Source organism: Hypanus sabinus, chromosome 8, assembly GCF_030144855.1.
Source record: "Hypanus sabinus isolate sHypSab1 chromosome 8, sHypSab1.hap1, whole genome shotgun sequence".
In the NCBI taxonomy this organism is placed as follows: Eukaryota; Metazoa; Chordata; class Chondrichthyes; order Myliobatiformes; family Dasyatidae; genus Hypanus; species Hypanus sabinus.
Genome location: NC_082713.1, coordinates 147,909,449 through 147,926,915, shown reverse-complemented (window position 1 = coordinate 147,926,915; position 17,467 = coordinate 147,909,449). Strand labels below are relative to the sequence as shown.

The 17,467-nt window shown below is 39.9% G+C and overlaps 1 protein-coding gene across 1 annotated transcript; it reads left to right on the top strand.

Moving 5' to 3' along the window:
• The first annotated feature begins 999 nt into the window (after window positions 1-999).
• On the top strand, window positions 1,000-17,337 carry LOC132398568 (BH3-interacting domain death agonist-like). Its single transcript, XM_059978202.1, has 5 exons — window positions 1,000-1,173; window positions 1,796-2,033; window positions 6,635-6,768; window positions 13,108-13,329; window positions 16,679-17,337. The coding sequence occupies exons 2-5, from the start codon at window positions 1,823-1,825 to the stop codon at window positions 16,691-16,693; spliced, it is 582 nt and encodes a 193-aa protein (XP_059834185.1). The 5' UTR covers window positions 1,000-1,173; window positions 1,796-1,822; the 3' UTR covers window positions 16,694-17,337.
• The last annotated feature ends 130 nt before the right edge of the window (window positions 17,338-17,467 follow it).

Genomic DNA, 17,467 nt, shown 5'->3' with positions numbered 1-17,467 from the left:
GTTTCTATAACACATGACAACTTCACTGTATATTAATTCAATTTTCCTTTTAGAAGCTGCTTTGTCAGAAACCAAGTGCTCAATGGGGGAGAAGGAACCCTGAATTCTTGAGCTGCCCTGCAGCCTAATTTACCATATTTTTCCACGTCACCTGGGTGTTTCAATACGGCGAGTCATTTTTTCACCATCTGGCTCAGTGTCAGGGGTTTTTGCCACTTATGTTGAAATGAATCATTAATTTCAAATTTCGACTGCTCTCCCCCACCAGGCTCAAGGGTAACTTCCACCCTGCTGTTTTCAAGACTACCGAATGATTCCCTTTTAAGATAGGGTGGACTCTTGACCTCAGAATCTACTTTATTATGTGATCTTAGGTTCACGAGGTTGATTCCCGGAATGGCGGGACTGTAATGTGTTGAAAGATTGGAGAGACTGGGCTTGTATACACTGGAATTTAGAAGGATGAGAGGGGATCTGATTGAAACATATAAGATTATTAAGGGATTGGACACGCTCGAGGCAGGAAACATGTTCCCGATGTCGGGGGGCGTCCAGAACCAGAGGCCACAGTTTAAGAATAAGGGGTAGGCCAATTAGAACAGAGTTGAGGAAAAACTTTTTCACCCAGGGAGTTGTGGATCTATGGAATGCTCTGCCTCAGAAGTCAGTGGAGGCCAATTCTCTGGATGCTTTCAAGAAAGAGTTAGACAGAGCTCTTACAGATAACGGAGTCAAGGGATACGGGGAGAGGGCAGGAACGGGGTACTGATTGTGGATGATCAGCCATGATCACAGTGAATGGCGGTGCTGGCTCGAAGGGCCGAACGGCCGACTCCTGCCCTTATTGTCTATTATCTTGCACCTTAACCTCGAGCTGCACTGCGCTTTCTCCGCTGTTGTAACATTTTATTCTGCATTCTGCCATCAAAACAATGAATTGGTCCCTGCCGTGAGCATGCAAGGCGAACTTGACATTGGACGTCACGGGTCGATATTCGCCCAAACCGGGAGCCGAGCGGAAGCGGCGTGCGCCTGCGCGCCGGAGCGCTGCTGTCTGCGGCAACCTCAGCCGGTCGGTCCGGGTCCGTATGGGCTGCGCTCGCCTTCCGGAGCTCAAGCGTGACGAGCCGGCTGCGAGGCGACCGAACCAGCTTCACGTCGATCCGCAGCCAGGTTCGACACCCGCTCATTCTATGAAAACGCTTTTAGTGAGCTAGCAGACTGGGAACTTCCCCCCCCCAGTCGCCCGCCTTTGCTGCCCGGACTTCGGTGGCTCCGACAAAGTTGCGACGGCCTCGACACTCTGCTCGGGAACTGAGGGAGATCCGGGTTCGCGGACCCAAACGCTGACCGTTTCTCTTCCCAAATGTTGCCTGGCCCGCTGAGTTTTGAGAATATTTTCTATTTGTGGGTCGGAGTAACGGAACTGCTGTTTTTCCTGGCAGCTGGCGTTATCCATCGGTGTTGTAGCCGTGTACATGGGTGAACCAGAGTTATTTATGCCAAGTTTAATGACAGCATTTGTAAACAGTTTGCTTTGTTAATTATTTTACATGCTCTGAGATTTCTTAGGAAAAAATACGCAGAACTGTTTCGCTTCCGGTTATAGCACTTCCTTTTATTAAAAAAAAACAAGTGTAGTCATCTAATTACAGTGGTCATATCTGCCTAATGGATTGATAATCCTATCTTGAATTACTTGTTTTCTCCAAAATAACTCACCCCAACCACAGATTTGCTTGCAGATGACTTTCACTTGTGTCTTAAAACCCTAACGATGATTCTGTTTGTTTAGACTGCAGGAGCGGGAGACCCTTCGGACATGCCCTGGGAGACTGACCTGGTGTTCGAAAAGCAAACACAGTGCATCTTGTTGACATTCCTTAAGACAAGGAAGTTTGAAAATCGCATCCTTGAGGAAGAGATTTCTAAATTAGAGAAAGAAGTCCGAGAAGAATTAGCGCCGGACGATGATATTCAGACCGATGGACACTGCTGTTCTTTATCTTCGCGTTCGGCCATAGAGTTTGAAGGTATTAAAATATAATGCTACCCTAAACCTACTGGCATCTTCTGCTGTTTTGATTGCATACTTTCTCGCATTTTTCCAAGATCTATCACATATCGTACTGACGTCTCCCTTCACCCCCTGTTGAGAATTCTGCTGCGCATCTTTGCTTTTTAACCCATTTACTGTAAGTGCTCTTGGTACACTTCTCCCTTCTAACCCCCACCTCCTGCACCAAACTATGGTTTCCCTTGTCCTCACCACCTGTAATGCCATACTTTGTATTCAGTGGGATGCCATCATTGTATCCTTTTTCCCTTAACAGCTGGCGCTGAAAGTGAATCTGCTGCCAAGCTCTTGTGAATCCAGCGAACCCAACTGTTGGTCGCGTTTACTTGCCTCTTCCTCCATCGAACAACTTTCCACTTCCACCCGGCCGCTAACTTGTTCGTTCTACCCCACCGCCTGCCCGTCTCTGAGCCAGCACGGGTGCTGCCTGACTGGAGCCTTGTTTTATTTCAAATTCTGTTCTTGTAATTTCACCCTGAATATGTTGCATTTAATCTTTGATGTTGTGTATAAAGTTGAATGCAAGGATGTCGGCGCTAATACTATTCTTGATTAACATTGATATACACGAGAGTAGGAGTAGGGTCGCAGATCCTTCAGGCCTGCCTTGCCAGTGTGCAGGCCTCATTTCCTCTCCTTTTCTGTGCCACTTCTTCATACCCATTTATTATATTCTTCTACTTTAAATACTTATAATGATTCAACTTCCAACACCCACTGGGGCAGAGAATTCTGAATCACCACCTCTGCAAGTAGAAATTTCTACATGCCTTACCTGCCTCTGTCCCCATGTTTGAGATTACTCCACTCTAAATGGTAACTTTGTGAGCAGCCTGCTGGAAATGGAGTTCTGCTAAGCAGCAGTGTTCCTAGTTCTAGTTATACTGTGGAAATTTGGCCAGTGTTCCAACATTCCTGATGATTAAAAATATATAAACTAGATTGTTTGAACTCTAGGTGCCAGTACTAATATTCTAAGGTATAGAGCATTTAAATGAAGGAAGTAACTGATATTAATAACTTAATGACTAATTTTGCCTGTACTTTCATTTCAATTGCATCTAATTATAGAAAGTAAATTTTTAAATTTATCTATGAGTGGTTAAGACTGAGCTATAGATTTTTTACTTACATTTACAGCAATGATTTAGGAATGTTCATTCTCCGAACTGTTGATATTTCAGCAGCTTTTCTGTGACTTGCTGCAGATGATTGTTACTAATACTGATTTTGTTTGAGAAAGTAAGATTAGACTATTGTTGCAAAACATAAGTTGCAATGTTGTGTCAAAGTGCTTTGATTTTAGTGGACTGCCTGACAATTTACAGAAAAATAAAAGAAGTTGAGAAGGAAACTTGGGTATTAATATTGACAAATTCATTTTTTTAAAAGGGAAATTCTAATTTGGGTGGTAATTATTCTGAAGTATTGGATCAGTAATAGGTAAGAGTTTTGAGAAAGACCGATAACTTCTGAGGAAGTCATTTTGGAGATGGTGCTCGTTTTTCTGAAGGATTGTATACAGAGGCACCAACAAACACATCTGCATCTATCTTTCTTTACACACAGATGTATATTTAAAATATATAATGAAACTATGCATAGGGGCGAACTTGGTTGATCTGTACCATAATATTACTGAACTGCAATGACACAGCTTTAGAAGTGCTTGCTCGATCACAAAGCTTAACTACTTTGAAGAAGAAATGCCCAATAGGATTATCATTAAACCCTTTACCAAAACATACTTAGTCTTCCTAAAGATATTCTTTAAACATATTGAAGATTTGCAATATTTTCATCTTGAGGGAGTAGGGGTGCAGGGTGAAGAAAATAAAGTGAATATAAGAATTAATATTTCAGTTTGATAAAATACTGAGTAAAATGTGCCACAGTTGGTATTCTCTGATTAACACCTACAGACGTCCCCGCTTTATGAATGTTTGCTTTACGCAACTTCGCTTTTACAAAAGATCTACATTAGTAACCTGTTTTCACATTACAAAGAGGATTTTCGCTTTTACCAAAATTTTTCCCGTATAAATTAATGGTTCTTCGCTTTACGCCATTTTGGCTTAAAGGTTTCATAGGAACGCTCTACCTTTGTAAAGTGGTGGGGGGGGGGGAACACACCTGTATACTGTACACGGAAAGTTTGGAGTCAAAAGCACAGTGCAATTTGGTCACCATAGGTATTGAATAAGTTAAATGTATCAAAGAAGGAAGTTTGCATTATAAATTGTTAAACAAAATATTTATAATCTGACAAGTGTACAAAATTAAATCATAAACGAGAAAGTCTGCAGATGCTGGAAATCCAAGCAACAGACACAAGATGCTGGAGGAACTCAGCAGGCCAGGCAGCATCTATAGAAAAAAGTACAGTTGACTGTTTTTTCCATAGATGCTGCCCAGCCTGCTGTGTTCCTCCAGCATTTTGTGTGTGTTGTGCAAAATTAAATATAGGAAAGAAATCAGAATCTGGTTTAATATCACTAGTATATGTCATGAAATTTGTTAACTTAGCGGCAGCAGTATAATGTAATACATGATAAATTTCAAGAAAAGTATATCAACTAGTGTGTGTGTGTGTGTGTCTGTGTTCCTTTCTGAGGCACTGCTCCTAGAAGATGTCTTGGATACTATGGAGGCAAGTGCCCATGATGGGGCTTACTGATTTTACAATTTTCAGTTGTTTCTTTCGATCCTGTGCAGTAGCCTCTCTCCCCCCCCCCCCCCCCAAAACCAGACTGTGGTGCAGCCTGTCAGAATGCTCTCCATGGTACATCGGTAGAAGTATCCAAGTGTTTTAGTTGACAAACCAATTCTCTTCAAACTCCTAATGAAATATAGCCACTGTCTTGCCGTCTTTATAGCTTCATCGATATGTTGGGACCAGGTTAGATCCTCAGAGATCTTGACACCCAGGAACTTGAAATTGCTCACACTCTCCAAAATGGTTGACACATTTCCCATCGAGCTCAAACTGAATAGCCAATTGAATACTAAAGCTAAAGTTGCAGAAAGTGAGGATAATAGCATGGAGAGCATGCCTTTCATGCAGTGACAAGTTCTGAGTGTTTGGATTCAAGGGAGTTATGGACTTGGAACAAAAAAAACAAGAGGATGGTTTTTTCCCTTCATATTTGAGGAAAGGCAAAATGAATCTGCCATGACTAAGACAAATCATTAAAGGATCTGTTGAGAGTATGTGAGGACTTACTAATCATGGCCTGGAGGCATAAACAGAAGGAAGTAAGGTGAATGAAAACGGGAACAAAAGTAGTGTCGGAACTTGGGTAAGATTATTGCAATTGCAGCAAATTTGAAATAATGCTCAATGAGTAGGCAATAACTTGAGAAACCACTAACTTTTCCGATAAGTGGCCCTGTATCAGAACTGCAGTGAAAGGTTGTCAGCCTGAAACTGCAGCTGTTTTTCTCTACAGATATAACTCATCATCTCATTGCATGCTACTGATCATTTGTTCATCAGCTTGTAAGAATAACCTTTTCATGGGTACCTGTTGACTTGGTGAACATTTATAACTTCAGATTTCTGGTATTTTTTTTGGTAATAGGGTAAATTTGAAATTTTATACAAATTTCCACACGGGTGATTCTTTTAAAAAGATGAGCACTGGGATGCAGACATCTGTTGGTCTCGAGAGACCATGGGCGCAGGCCTGGCAGGGTTGTATGGGAGACTGGCAGTTGCCCAAGCTGCAAGCCTTCCCCTCTCCACGCCACCGATGTTGTCCAAGGGAAGGGCACTAGGACCCAAGCAGCTTAGTACCGGTGTTGTCACAGCAATGTGTTGTTAAGTGCCTTGCTCAAGGACACAACGCGCTGACCTTCAGATAATTAATTTCGTCATCTCAATCATGAGGTTTTGTGCGCTGATGCTGGCTCCAGTGAAAACATACTATAAAAACAAAAAAAAGTGAAATATCAAATGTATATTTGATATGGTGGCCAGTGCTATCATGTTTGCTGTTGTGTGCTGGGGCAGCAGGCTGAGGGTAGCAGACACCAACAGAATCAACAAACTCATTCGCAAGGCCAGTGATGTTGTGGGGGTGGAACTGGAGTCTCTGACGGTGGTGTCTGAAAAGAGGATGCTGTCCAAGTTGCATGCCATCTTGGACAACGTCTCCCATCCACTCCATAATGTACTGGTTAGGCACAGGAGTACATTCAGCTAGAGATTCATTCCACCGAGATGCAACACTGAGCGTCATAGGAAGTCATTCCTGCCAGTGGCCATCAAACTTTACAGCTCCTCCCTCGGAGAGTCAGAATCCCTGAGCCAATAGGCTGGTCCTGGACTTATTTCCACTTGGCATGATTAACTTATTATTTAATTATTTGTGGTTTTATATTGCTATATTTCTACACTATTCTTGGTTGGCGCGGCTGTAATGAAACCCAATTTCCCTCGGGATCAATAAAGTATGTCTGTCTGTACAACAGCAGCTGTAACTAAAAGAGTATTTAATACTCAGTTGTTGGTAATTGAAATTAAAACTAATATACCTGTCATTTTATTTCCTGAAGCTCCTATTGATGAAGAATTGTACAGAGACATAGGTGAACGCTTAGCTCAAATGGGAGATAGGTTGGAACAAGACATTAATCCTCATGTGGTTGAACAATTTATCCACGCAAATGAAAGACCTCGGTCCCAAGAGGTAAGCATCTATCACCTATTTAATCATTTTTACATAAATATACTGTAGTTATTTTTATGAACAAATAGGAATACACTTTCTGTCCAGTGGGTTAGTATTACTTGCCTTTTGACAGATAGCGCATCAGTAAATTTCTTTAGTTGTCACTTTCTGAGCTGGCCCCGTATCTCCATCTTAAATACATTTTCTAATTAAAAGCATTTTCCCAGTACAGTCCCTCATTTCAGCTGCTCTGAGTTTTGCAAACGTGAGGATACCCAGCACTTACATAGCCGTTATTTATTTTGGAATGAAGTTGGGTTTACTGTCATAGACATAAGCACAATAACTTGCAGCACCATCACAGGCGTAAAGTATCAGACAGCACCTGGAACATAAATTGTATAAGACAGCAAAGATGAAGGCTGTGCAAAATGCAAAAACATAACTAGAAACAAGTTCCTGGTGTGGTCTTTAGTGTTCTGTTGCTGAGGTAATAGAATTAAGATAATAGGAATAAACTGTGCAGGTCGGTTCAAGAACCTAATGGTTACAGGAAAGATGTTCTTGACCCTGGGAAGGGGCATGGACTGAATGGTAGGGATCTTTAATGGTAGATGTTGATTTCTTGAGGCAGGACTTCATCTACAGCGCATCTTTGTGAATAGATGTAAACCACTGTATAAACATGACCCAAGACAGAGACAAGTTTGTTAGCAAAGTGTTGCTTCTTGTGAAAGTTGTTATGGCTTTGTAACACATTTTAATTTAAGAATTATTTTATTCCTAAGTTATGTTACATTTCAATAATGTTTTTAAAATGCACCTGAACACTTACCTTAAAATATTAAAAAAACTATTTCAAAGTTTCAAAAGGGTCGAACTCAAGGATTAGCACAATACAGGTCTTTTGTAGCATGAGGTTGTGCTGTCCTTTTAAACTAATCTAAAATCAGTCCCCTCCTACATAGTCCTATTTTTTTTCCTATCAGCCATGTGCCTATCTAAGAGTTTATTAAATGTCCCTAACATATCTGCCTCTACCACCATCCTGGCAGAACATTCCACACACTACCACTCTATGTAAGGAACTTGCCTCTGACAGGTCCCCCATACATTCCTCCAATCGTCTTAAAATTATGCCCCCTTACATGAGCCATTTCTGCCCTGAGGGGAAAGAATCCTCTAAATCTCTGCTTGATCTATGCCTCTTCTCATCTTGTACACCTCTGTCAAGTCACCTCTCGTCCTCCTCCATTCCAGAGAGAAAAGCCCAGGCTTGTTCAACCTGTCTTCATAAGACATGCCCTCAAATCTAGGCAGTATCCTTGTAAATCTCTGTCTTCTCTAAAGCTTCCAAATGCTTCCTATAATGAGGCGACCAGAACTGAACACATTATTCTGAGTGTGGTTTAGAGCTGTAACATTAACTCGTGGCTCTTGAACTCAATGCGTACACTAATGAAAGCCAACATACCATTTTCTTTCTTAACCACTCTATCAGCTGGCCTTTACTTGTGTCCAAATGGTGTGTCTGCATGTGAATGAACCTGGATTCTAATCAGACAGATCTCACAACATCCTTCACTCAGCCTCTCTGTACCGGTGATGGATCCAGAAACTCAATACTTTTTTCTCCCCTGGCAGGGCCACATTTTACCCAAAGATGAAGCAAGTCTGGCTTTGCTTACAAACCTGGCTTTGCTCCAAAGCCACTTATTGACGTGGCGAGCCAAGTGCTATCAGAATCGGGTTCATTATCACTGATGTACGTCATTAAATTTGTTGCTTTTTGAGGGAGTAGTACAGTACAAGATTAAAAAAATTACAAAATTACAAATAAGCTAAAATTTAAAAAAGTACAACAGGAATAGCGAGGTAGTGTTCATGTGCTGTGCAGAAGCCTGCTTGGGGGTGGGGGGGGGGAGAAGAAGCTGTCTCTAAAACAGGCTTCTGTACCTCTTTCCTGACGGTAGTATTGAGAGGGCGTGTCCTGGATACTGAGAGTCCTTATTGACGGATTGTACCTTCTTGAGGCATCTTTGCAATGAGAGTTGCTGCAGGAAACACCTGCTGTATTCTTTCTCCAAGAAAATATGTATTTACAGATGCACCACCCAGATTCTATGTATGAATGTTTTACGTTCTGACTTAACTCCTGAAAGTTTCATCCCAATTAATTCTCAAGTCTTTATGAGATTTCACTGGAGGACACTTGTGGCTTCACACTCAAACTCAAACAGTACGTCAATATAGCGATGAGGGAAATAACATGATTTGAATGCAAATACTCTGCTAACAACATGCAGATTATATATAGGGTTAATAGGGATCCAGAACTTGACAGAGGTGTACCATTGTATTACTAACTGCAACACACTGGCTGCCTTCGCTTTGAGGTGCACTGAGTGGCATGAAATTGCTGTACTCCCAGGTTTGTTCTGGACCATCTTCACCAGAGGGGTTTAAAACTGTTGTACTACAAGCAGAGCATTTGTAGGATTTTAAACTGGGCTTGATTTAGTAGATTGTTTTACTTGTACAAGCTGCTCATCTGCTACAAATTTGGCACTGAATTGGCTGAGTGCAGCTCGAGAAGCATAGCAACCTGATCCAATATCCTTGGTCTTCAAACCTACCACCTCCAGCAAGAACAAAGGAGTCCACATGAAATGTTGCTGTAGGAAAGCAGCATCCATCATCAAAGATCCTCACCACCCAGGCCAGGCTCTTTTCTCACTGCTGCCATCAGTAGAAGGTACAAGTACCTCAGGACTCGCACCACCAGGTTCAAGAAGTTATTAGTTCTCGACCATCGGGTTCTTGAACAAAAGGGGATAACTACACTCATTGAGGGACTCTTGTTATTTTAAGTTCATTATTGCTATTTATTTATATCTACATTTATATAGTTTGTTTACAGTTTTACAATTCCTGATGTTTACAGTTTAGTGACTAATCTTTAGATTTCCCAAGTATGCCCACAGAAAAAGAATCTCAGGGTTGTATGTGACGACATGTATGTACTTTGATAATAAATTTTACTTCCCTCTTACTGATGAAATTTTACTTTGAACTTTACATTTTCCTCCCCTAGTTGCATGATATTTTCACTTGGAAACTTATAATTGGATCTGTTTTTTTTTTAAATCCCAGAGTTTAAAGGATAAGACCAGCATTTATTGTCTGTCCCTAAATGCCCTTGAATTGAAGGCGGCAGCTAAAATCAAACAACATATCCTGCATCTCTCTCCTCAATAATTCAACAAGGTGACTCACCACTGCCATCTGGAGGCCAATTAAACATGAGCAGTAAATATCAATGATTGCAACATCCACATAACATATATATTCCTAAGTAAATCTGTAGAAACTTTAAAATAATGACTTTGGGGAATCACGTTCAGATGGTTTTAATTGGCATTGAGTATTTTTTTAAATGACGTTTAAAATTATTTATTAAAAATCTGCTTGATTCCAACTCCTCTTCTGTTTGAAAACTGAACACTTAAGCAATGAACATTATTGGAGAATGTGGGTTAGAAAACTACCTCTTTGCCCTCCTACTTTGCTTTATTAACCCAGGCTAAACATTTAATAAATACTAATTGCACTTAATACTATTTACATTTGAATTATGCATTTTAATGAAATCGGGTGTTTGACATATTTTCTTTTGAAAAACATACTGAACCTGTCAGATTGAGAACCCACAAACTGTTGTCTAAATTGACACTTCCAACTCTGATGGAGTGAAACAATAGTTTTGAATTATCAGAGAGCAGCAACTTTAAACTTAAGCAAAAGTAACATGTTGGATGAGTTCTACCATTGGTGTAGTTTCCCTTTCATTCCAATCTGTGAAGGCAGGGTGTAGCTGCTATTTTCCTCGCTACCTCAAGAAAAGTTCAAATTAGTGAGGCAGGATTTCTCACACAACACTATTCTGACCATCCTAGGACAGCTACCGCTTCTCCAAATGTATACAAATCCACTTACTTCACTAATTTCCCTCTTACTGTTGAAATATTTACTGGCTTGTAGTTACCTGACTCGTCTCTTTTGTCTTACTGACATTAAAAAAATAGTATTAACTGTCTAACAATCACCTGTGGCCAATGAAGATGTAAAAATCTCTACCAAATACTGATTCTCTACTTCCATGGTTCCTTGGGCAGATCTTGCTTGACCCTGGGAATTTAATCAATTTTTATGCATTTCATCATGCCAAACATCTCCTACTTAATTCCTGTGAGCTCCTGATTATCTATATAGAAACATGTATACATAGATCTACATCTACATAGAAAGCAGAGAGTTGGTATACATGGGTGTTAATCTGGCTGGCAGTCAGTGGTGAGTGGTGTGTCACAGGGGTCGGTGCTGGGCCCACAACTTCATGATATACATTAACGATCTGGAAGAGGGGACCGATTGTAGCGTATCTAAGTTTGTTGATTGACTGGAGAAGCAAATTATGTAGAAGATACGGAGAGCTTGCAGAGAGAGATGTAGATAGGTTAAGTGAGTGGGCAAGGGTCTGGTGGGATGGAGTACAATGTTGGTAAATGGTGGGGGGGTCCATCCATTTTGGAAGGAAAATTGGAAGAGCAGATTATTATTTAGATGTTTAAAAAAAATTGCAGTATACTGCTGTGCAGAGGGACTAGGGAGTGCTTGTGCATGAATCACAAAAGGTTGGTTTGTAGGTGCAGCAGGCTATCAGGCAAATGGAATGTTCGCCTTCATTACGAGAGGAATTGAATTTAAGAGCAGGGAGGTTGTGCTGCAACTGTACAGGGTACAGTTGGCCCACCTTATCCGCGAGTTCCGCATGCGCGAATTCAACTAACCGTGAATTGAGAAAACCCGGAAGTGCTCTTCCAGCACTCGTTGTCTGAGCATGTACAGACTTTTTTTCTTGTCATTATTCCATAAACAATAGTGTAACAACTATTTAAATAGCATTTAAATTGTATTAGGTACTATAAATAATGTGGAGATGATTTGAAGTATACGGGAGGATGTGCGTAGGTTATTGTGGATCGGGATCGAAAAAAAATCAGAGGTTCTTTTACTAAGTAAGTCGGAACAGCTACATCTGGTATTATTTAGCGTTAGTTAGTCAAACGTTTGTCTTAGAAAATAGTATGTATTTTACCTTCTATGCATATAAAACACTTAAGAAAGGTATGTATTTCAATAATTAAACCACTGCATTGCTTAGTAATAATTGTAGCTTTCATCAGGGCAGGGCCCTTTTCACTTTATCCTTTAAAATTGTTCCGATCATTGACCGACATAGCCTAACGCTTTTCCAATGACTGATAGCGTTTCACCTCTTTACGATCACTTTATTATTTCACTTTATTTTAATCGTGATTGTGATTATTTTCATGAACAGAAACACTGCGGATTAAGAGCTCTGCTGGGTCCTAAAGACCACTGCTCTGAGACGGGTTAAATAAGGTCAGGGGTTCCGCTGCGTTCTAAAGTCCACTGCACTGAAGCAGGTTAAATAAGGGACTTGAGCATCCATGTTTTTTGGTATCCACGAGGGGTCCCAGAACCAATCCCTCGCAGATAAGGAGAGCTGACTGTACTTGTGAGGCCACACCTGGAGTACTGCGTGCAGTTCTAGTCTCTTTACTTGGGGAAGGATATATTGGCTTTGGAGGCAATGCAGAGGAGATTCACCAGGTTGATTCCAGGGATGAGGAGAGATTGAGTCACATCGGACTGTACTTGCTGGAATTCAGAAGAATGAGAGGTGATCTTATAGAAACATATAAAATAATGAGAGAGATAGATGACAGAGGCAGGAAAGTTGTTTCCACTGGTATGTGAGACTAGAACTAGGGGACGTAACCTAGATTTGGGGGAGTAGATTTAGGATAGAGATGAGGAGGAACGGCTTTTCCCAGTGAATAATGAAATCTGTGGAAGCTACCTCAGTAAATATGTTTAAGACAAGGTTGGATAGATTTTTGCATAGTAGGGGAATTAAGGGTTATGGAGAAAAGGCAGGTAGATGGAGATGAGTCTGTGGCCAGATCAGCCATGATCTTATTGAATAGTGGAGCAGGCTTGATGGGCTAGACGGCTGACTCCTGCTCCTATTTCTTATGTTCTTATGCACATATCTCTCTCTGAACCCACAGTCTATCCTTATCCGTGAAGAATATAGGTGAAATACTCATCTCGGACCTTGGCTCCACATTGATCATGCAAAGGATATTTATGGTCTCTTTGCTGTCCTACTTGTTTTTAATTTTATTAACCCAAGTTAAAAATGTAATTAACACTAATTGCATTTTAATGCTATTTACATTTGAAATATGTATTTTTTAATTAAATCAGGATGAAACTACAACTTTGTCAGTCATAATTAACGGCTTGACCGATCAAAGGACCACTGTTGTTCAAGATATGCCACGGGAGAAAGGTGTTCTGTTACTGACACTTTTGCTGTTAGAAAAGACTGTATTGGAGCAGCCTCGATTGCTTCCTCGCCTATTCAGAACCACTGTACAGTATATAACCACAAAGCTTCAAGGTTACATTCAGAATATAGGAGGATGGGTAAGTTTCTTTCCTATTGATTAAGTAACATTAAGAAATTGGCATCATTGAATTGATCAGTGTGATACTGACAGATGGTAGGAAAACAACAAAATATTTAATATCGTTTCTGTTGATGGCAATAGAGGAATGTAAGCCAAGAACATTGGGGAACATTGATTTGGGCTACTTAGATCATTGGCAAACCAATGCAAGTAACTGAATACAGTACAAATACAGAATTTGAAATTGTAGCTTAATAGAATAATCTGGGGAGCAAAGAAACCAGAAATCACATGCAACCAAAAGCCGGCAGGACAGTCAGTTTTGACTAAATGGCAATTTGAGACCATAGTGATAAAAGTACTTTTTTTTTAAGCCAGTTGAGCACTGTATTTTTCCCACTGATACCTGGTTCACAGGTGACTGTACTGTGTGAAATATTTCTGTTTTTCCACATCTACTTAAGCAGCATTATTGTTCTTAGTTGGTTCAGTCATCTCTGCATTTTGAAGGAAGGTCCATTAAAAGCCCCAAAACAAATGAAGCTCTATTATCTGTGTTCACCAAAACACTAACATTTTCATCCAGGAGTTCATATGACTGTCTTGGGCATACAAACAGTATTTGGTTAGGCTTTAAACCACAAGAGATTCTGCAGATGCTGGAAACCCAGAGTAACTCTCGCTGAAATGTCCACTCTGTTCCTGTCCCTAGATGTTGCCAGACCTCCAGTATTTTGTCTGTGTGTTACTTTGGTTGGGCATTTAGGCTTTTATTCTGTTTTCCAGTCAATGCTATAGAGAACTGGCCTTAAGGGTAGAGATCTGCAAGGCTTTGAATCCTCAGCATACCTGAAAGGAAGAATCAGCAATGTTAACTTGCAAAGATGTTGTTTTGCTCAGGGGATATGAATGATGCTGCATCTATTATCCATCTAGTCCAGAAGTGGATTAGAATCCTAGAGGACAATTTAGAATCAGTCACACTGGAGTCTTTTAAAAGACCGTTAGACATAGATGCAGAATTAGGCCATTCGACCCATCTGACCTGTTCCTCCTATCATGGCTGATTGATTCCCCTCAACACCATTCTCCTTCCTTCTCCCCATAACCTTTGACAACCTTACTAATCAAGAACCTATCAATCTCTGCTTTTAATACAAGACCATAAGACGTGGCAGCAGAATTAGGTCATTTGGCCCATCGAGTCTACTCTGCCATTGCACCATTTGGTCTGCCAAGTCCATGCTAACTCTTAGAACAATCCCATGGTTCCTGCATGTGAAAAAACATGATTATCAGGTGCCCTTTTTAATCTTTCCCTTCTCACCTTAAACTGTCTAGTTTTAAACTCCCTTTCCCTGAGAAAAGGAATGATGTTTTCAATGCCCCTTGTGATTATACCCAATGATGTGACCTCCGCAGACATCTGTGGCAGTGAACTTTAGCCACTCTATCTAGGCCTTAATACCGGATTGGTTTAGGGTGTCAGGTTTCCTTCTGAAAGACAAATGAATCAAATGAGTTTTCCAAAGTTTTTTAAAAATGTTAACTATCCAGCTGTTTTAATGGGTTTCAAATCCCACCTGAGAATAAGGCTACATCCACACTAGACCGGATAATTTTGAAAACGCCGGTTTCGAGTAAAAACGATAGGCGTCCACACTATGGGTTTTTGAAAATATCTCTATCCACACTGAAACGGAGATTTCAGCGAACCTCCTCCTCCTGAGCCTGCGCAGAACACATCTACCGAAAACAAGCAATATGTCTGGTGTTGAATCTCGCCGTAAAAGTGCGCATTTGTGTGGTTACAGACTAGAGAAACTTAAACAATGGACAGTTGTTGGCTTTCATGCAGGATAACTTAAAAGTAAAAAAAAATAAATACTGGAGCATATGGCGGCAACTGACAGGGAGTTCACGGACAGATTGACCCAGCTGACAGCAAACATTGAAAAACTGACTAACTGTTGCATTAATAAAGCACCTTTTTAAATGTATAAAACATGCCTGCATCTGTGTTATCTTGTATTTCCATACAATGTTACATTAGGCTGTTACACATCTATTGTCAGAGAAGTACTGGCATAAATAGTAAATCACCTTCATACGAGCAAGGACAGAAAATGGCAAAGTGAATACAGTATACTTATTTATTCAATAAGCTATGGGTCAAAGTATTTGGTGAGTACATTTCTAACTCTTCTGGCTTCAGTCTCATTGCCATCTGTTCTGAAATTGTTAGGTTGTGTTCAAGAAAACAAGGAAATAGCACACTGCCGTCTGATAGCGTTTTCAGAAGTCTCCAGTTATGCAGTCCACTCTGATCTGCCCGAGCAGCGTTTTCAAAAATATCCAACTTGGAAAGTGTTTTTGAAAAGCTCCATTTTCAGGAGACGAAAACGCTGTTTTAGTGTGGGTGGCGAGTCAAAACGAAGAGAAAAAGCTTTGTTTACGGATTTATCTGGCGTAGTGTGGATGTAGCCTAAGTAGAGCTGTGAGTCTAGTATTCAAATTGTTAAGCTACTGAATGCCTGCAGACATCAGCCATGAAATGGGAGGTGCATGTGAGGGTGTATGCTGTTTGCTTGCAGATTTGAGCTTCCACATTTACTGCTCTCCATTGGTTAAAAAAAGACTAAGTAATTCCAGGCAATTGATAGCCAATTAAATGTTTTATTTTGATGCATAACAGGAGAGATTTGGCAACTAATTTGCAGAAGGTAGGGGTACAGAAGTTAAATAATCACCAAATGTATGTTGTGGAAATGGTTGAACAGTAAAAATGTTAGCTAGGACAGCAGAAGTCCCCAGGCCATTGTTTTATTTGTAGGCAGACTGGAGAAAGATATTCAGCTTAATTCTTCATCTGGAAAATGGATATATTGTTCTCCTGCGATTTGAAATAGCAGTTTAGAACATGTCCTTCTTTGGCTTAAACACGTTGCAAAAGGTTGACCACGTTGAAATGACTTGGAAACTAAACGTTATTTGAGAGGATTCTTTCCAGTTTGGTTTTGCAGTACTTTACGGTTGTTATTCCCTTGAATTCCAAATTGACCTATGTAAACTAGAACCAAGCTTAATCCTAAATTTGACTAGGTTAACTTTTTTTCTTGGGAGTAATTTTTTCACTTCAGACATTCCAATAAGAATGATTTCCTTATTTCCACATAGGTAATGGACGTGCTGCTGCTTTATGTATATGGCTCTATGTAATTCAGTCGGCTTTGAGTAAAAGATGGCTGATCATTTTCTTCATTGCTGCCACTGAATGTCTGGATTGTAGATAGCTGTCAGCTAAATTTGCATAGCTATTTATTCTGTTACACAATTAGTAAACCCAATATTTCCTTTTTTTACAGGACCACTTGAATTGAAACTACATGCAAGAGGATAACAGTTCTACTTGATGGTTTTCTCCATGTTTAAACTTGTTTACATTGCAATTGCCATTTTATTTGAATAATAGCAAAATTAAATAATAAATTTACAACAGTTATCAGCGACTTAGCCGAAGACTTATTGATTTTAAAATTACTGGTAACTGGAAAAGTTTTACAGGCTTTTTTTTAAAGAAAAATTCTCATTATTAAAATCTCTTTTAAATGTATAACTTTAAAAGTCTATTCCCTTACTAAAGTGAGTTTGAAGGATCTTAATGATATTTCTTGTATTACGTATGTCAAAGTGTAGTAAAACTCCAACAATTCACTATCTAGTTACTTGGGAATTCCAATTGCTTTGTTCCTGGTTGGCTCCGCCTTTAAGTTTTTTAGATTCCCTGGAAAATTTATGATTGTGCAACATTTTAATGTGTCGCAATATTAAAACTAAAATCTTCTATGGTAAGTCTACCCATCCAGAACAATTAACGTCTCAAATGTGCCAGAATAATGGAGTTTTACTGAAATAACTGAACAAGAAATGTTGAACTTGTTTACTGTATAGCTTTTGAATTTAACAGATGTCATTTGCAACTTGAGTTTTCTGTGACTTAACGAAATAAAACATTTAGCAAATACAGTTGTGGTTGATTTCCTTCATTTTAAAACACTTGCATTTATATATTATTCGGATCTTGCAGTAAGACAAACACTTATTAAGTTATCTTAAGGATTAGCAGAGTTGTGAATGTATGCAAATTACTGAAT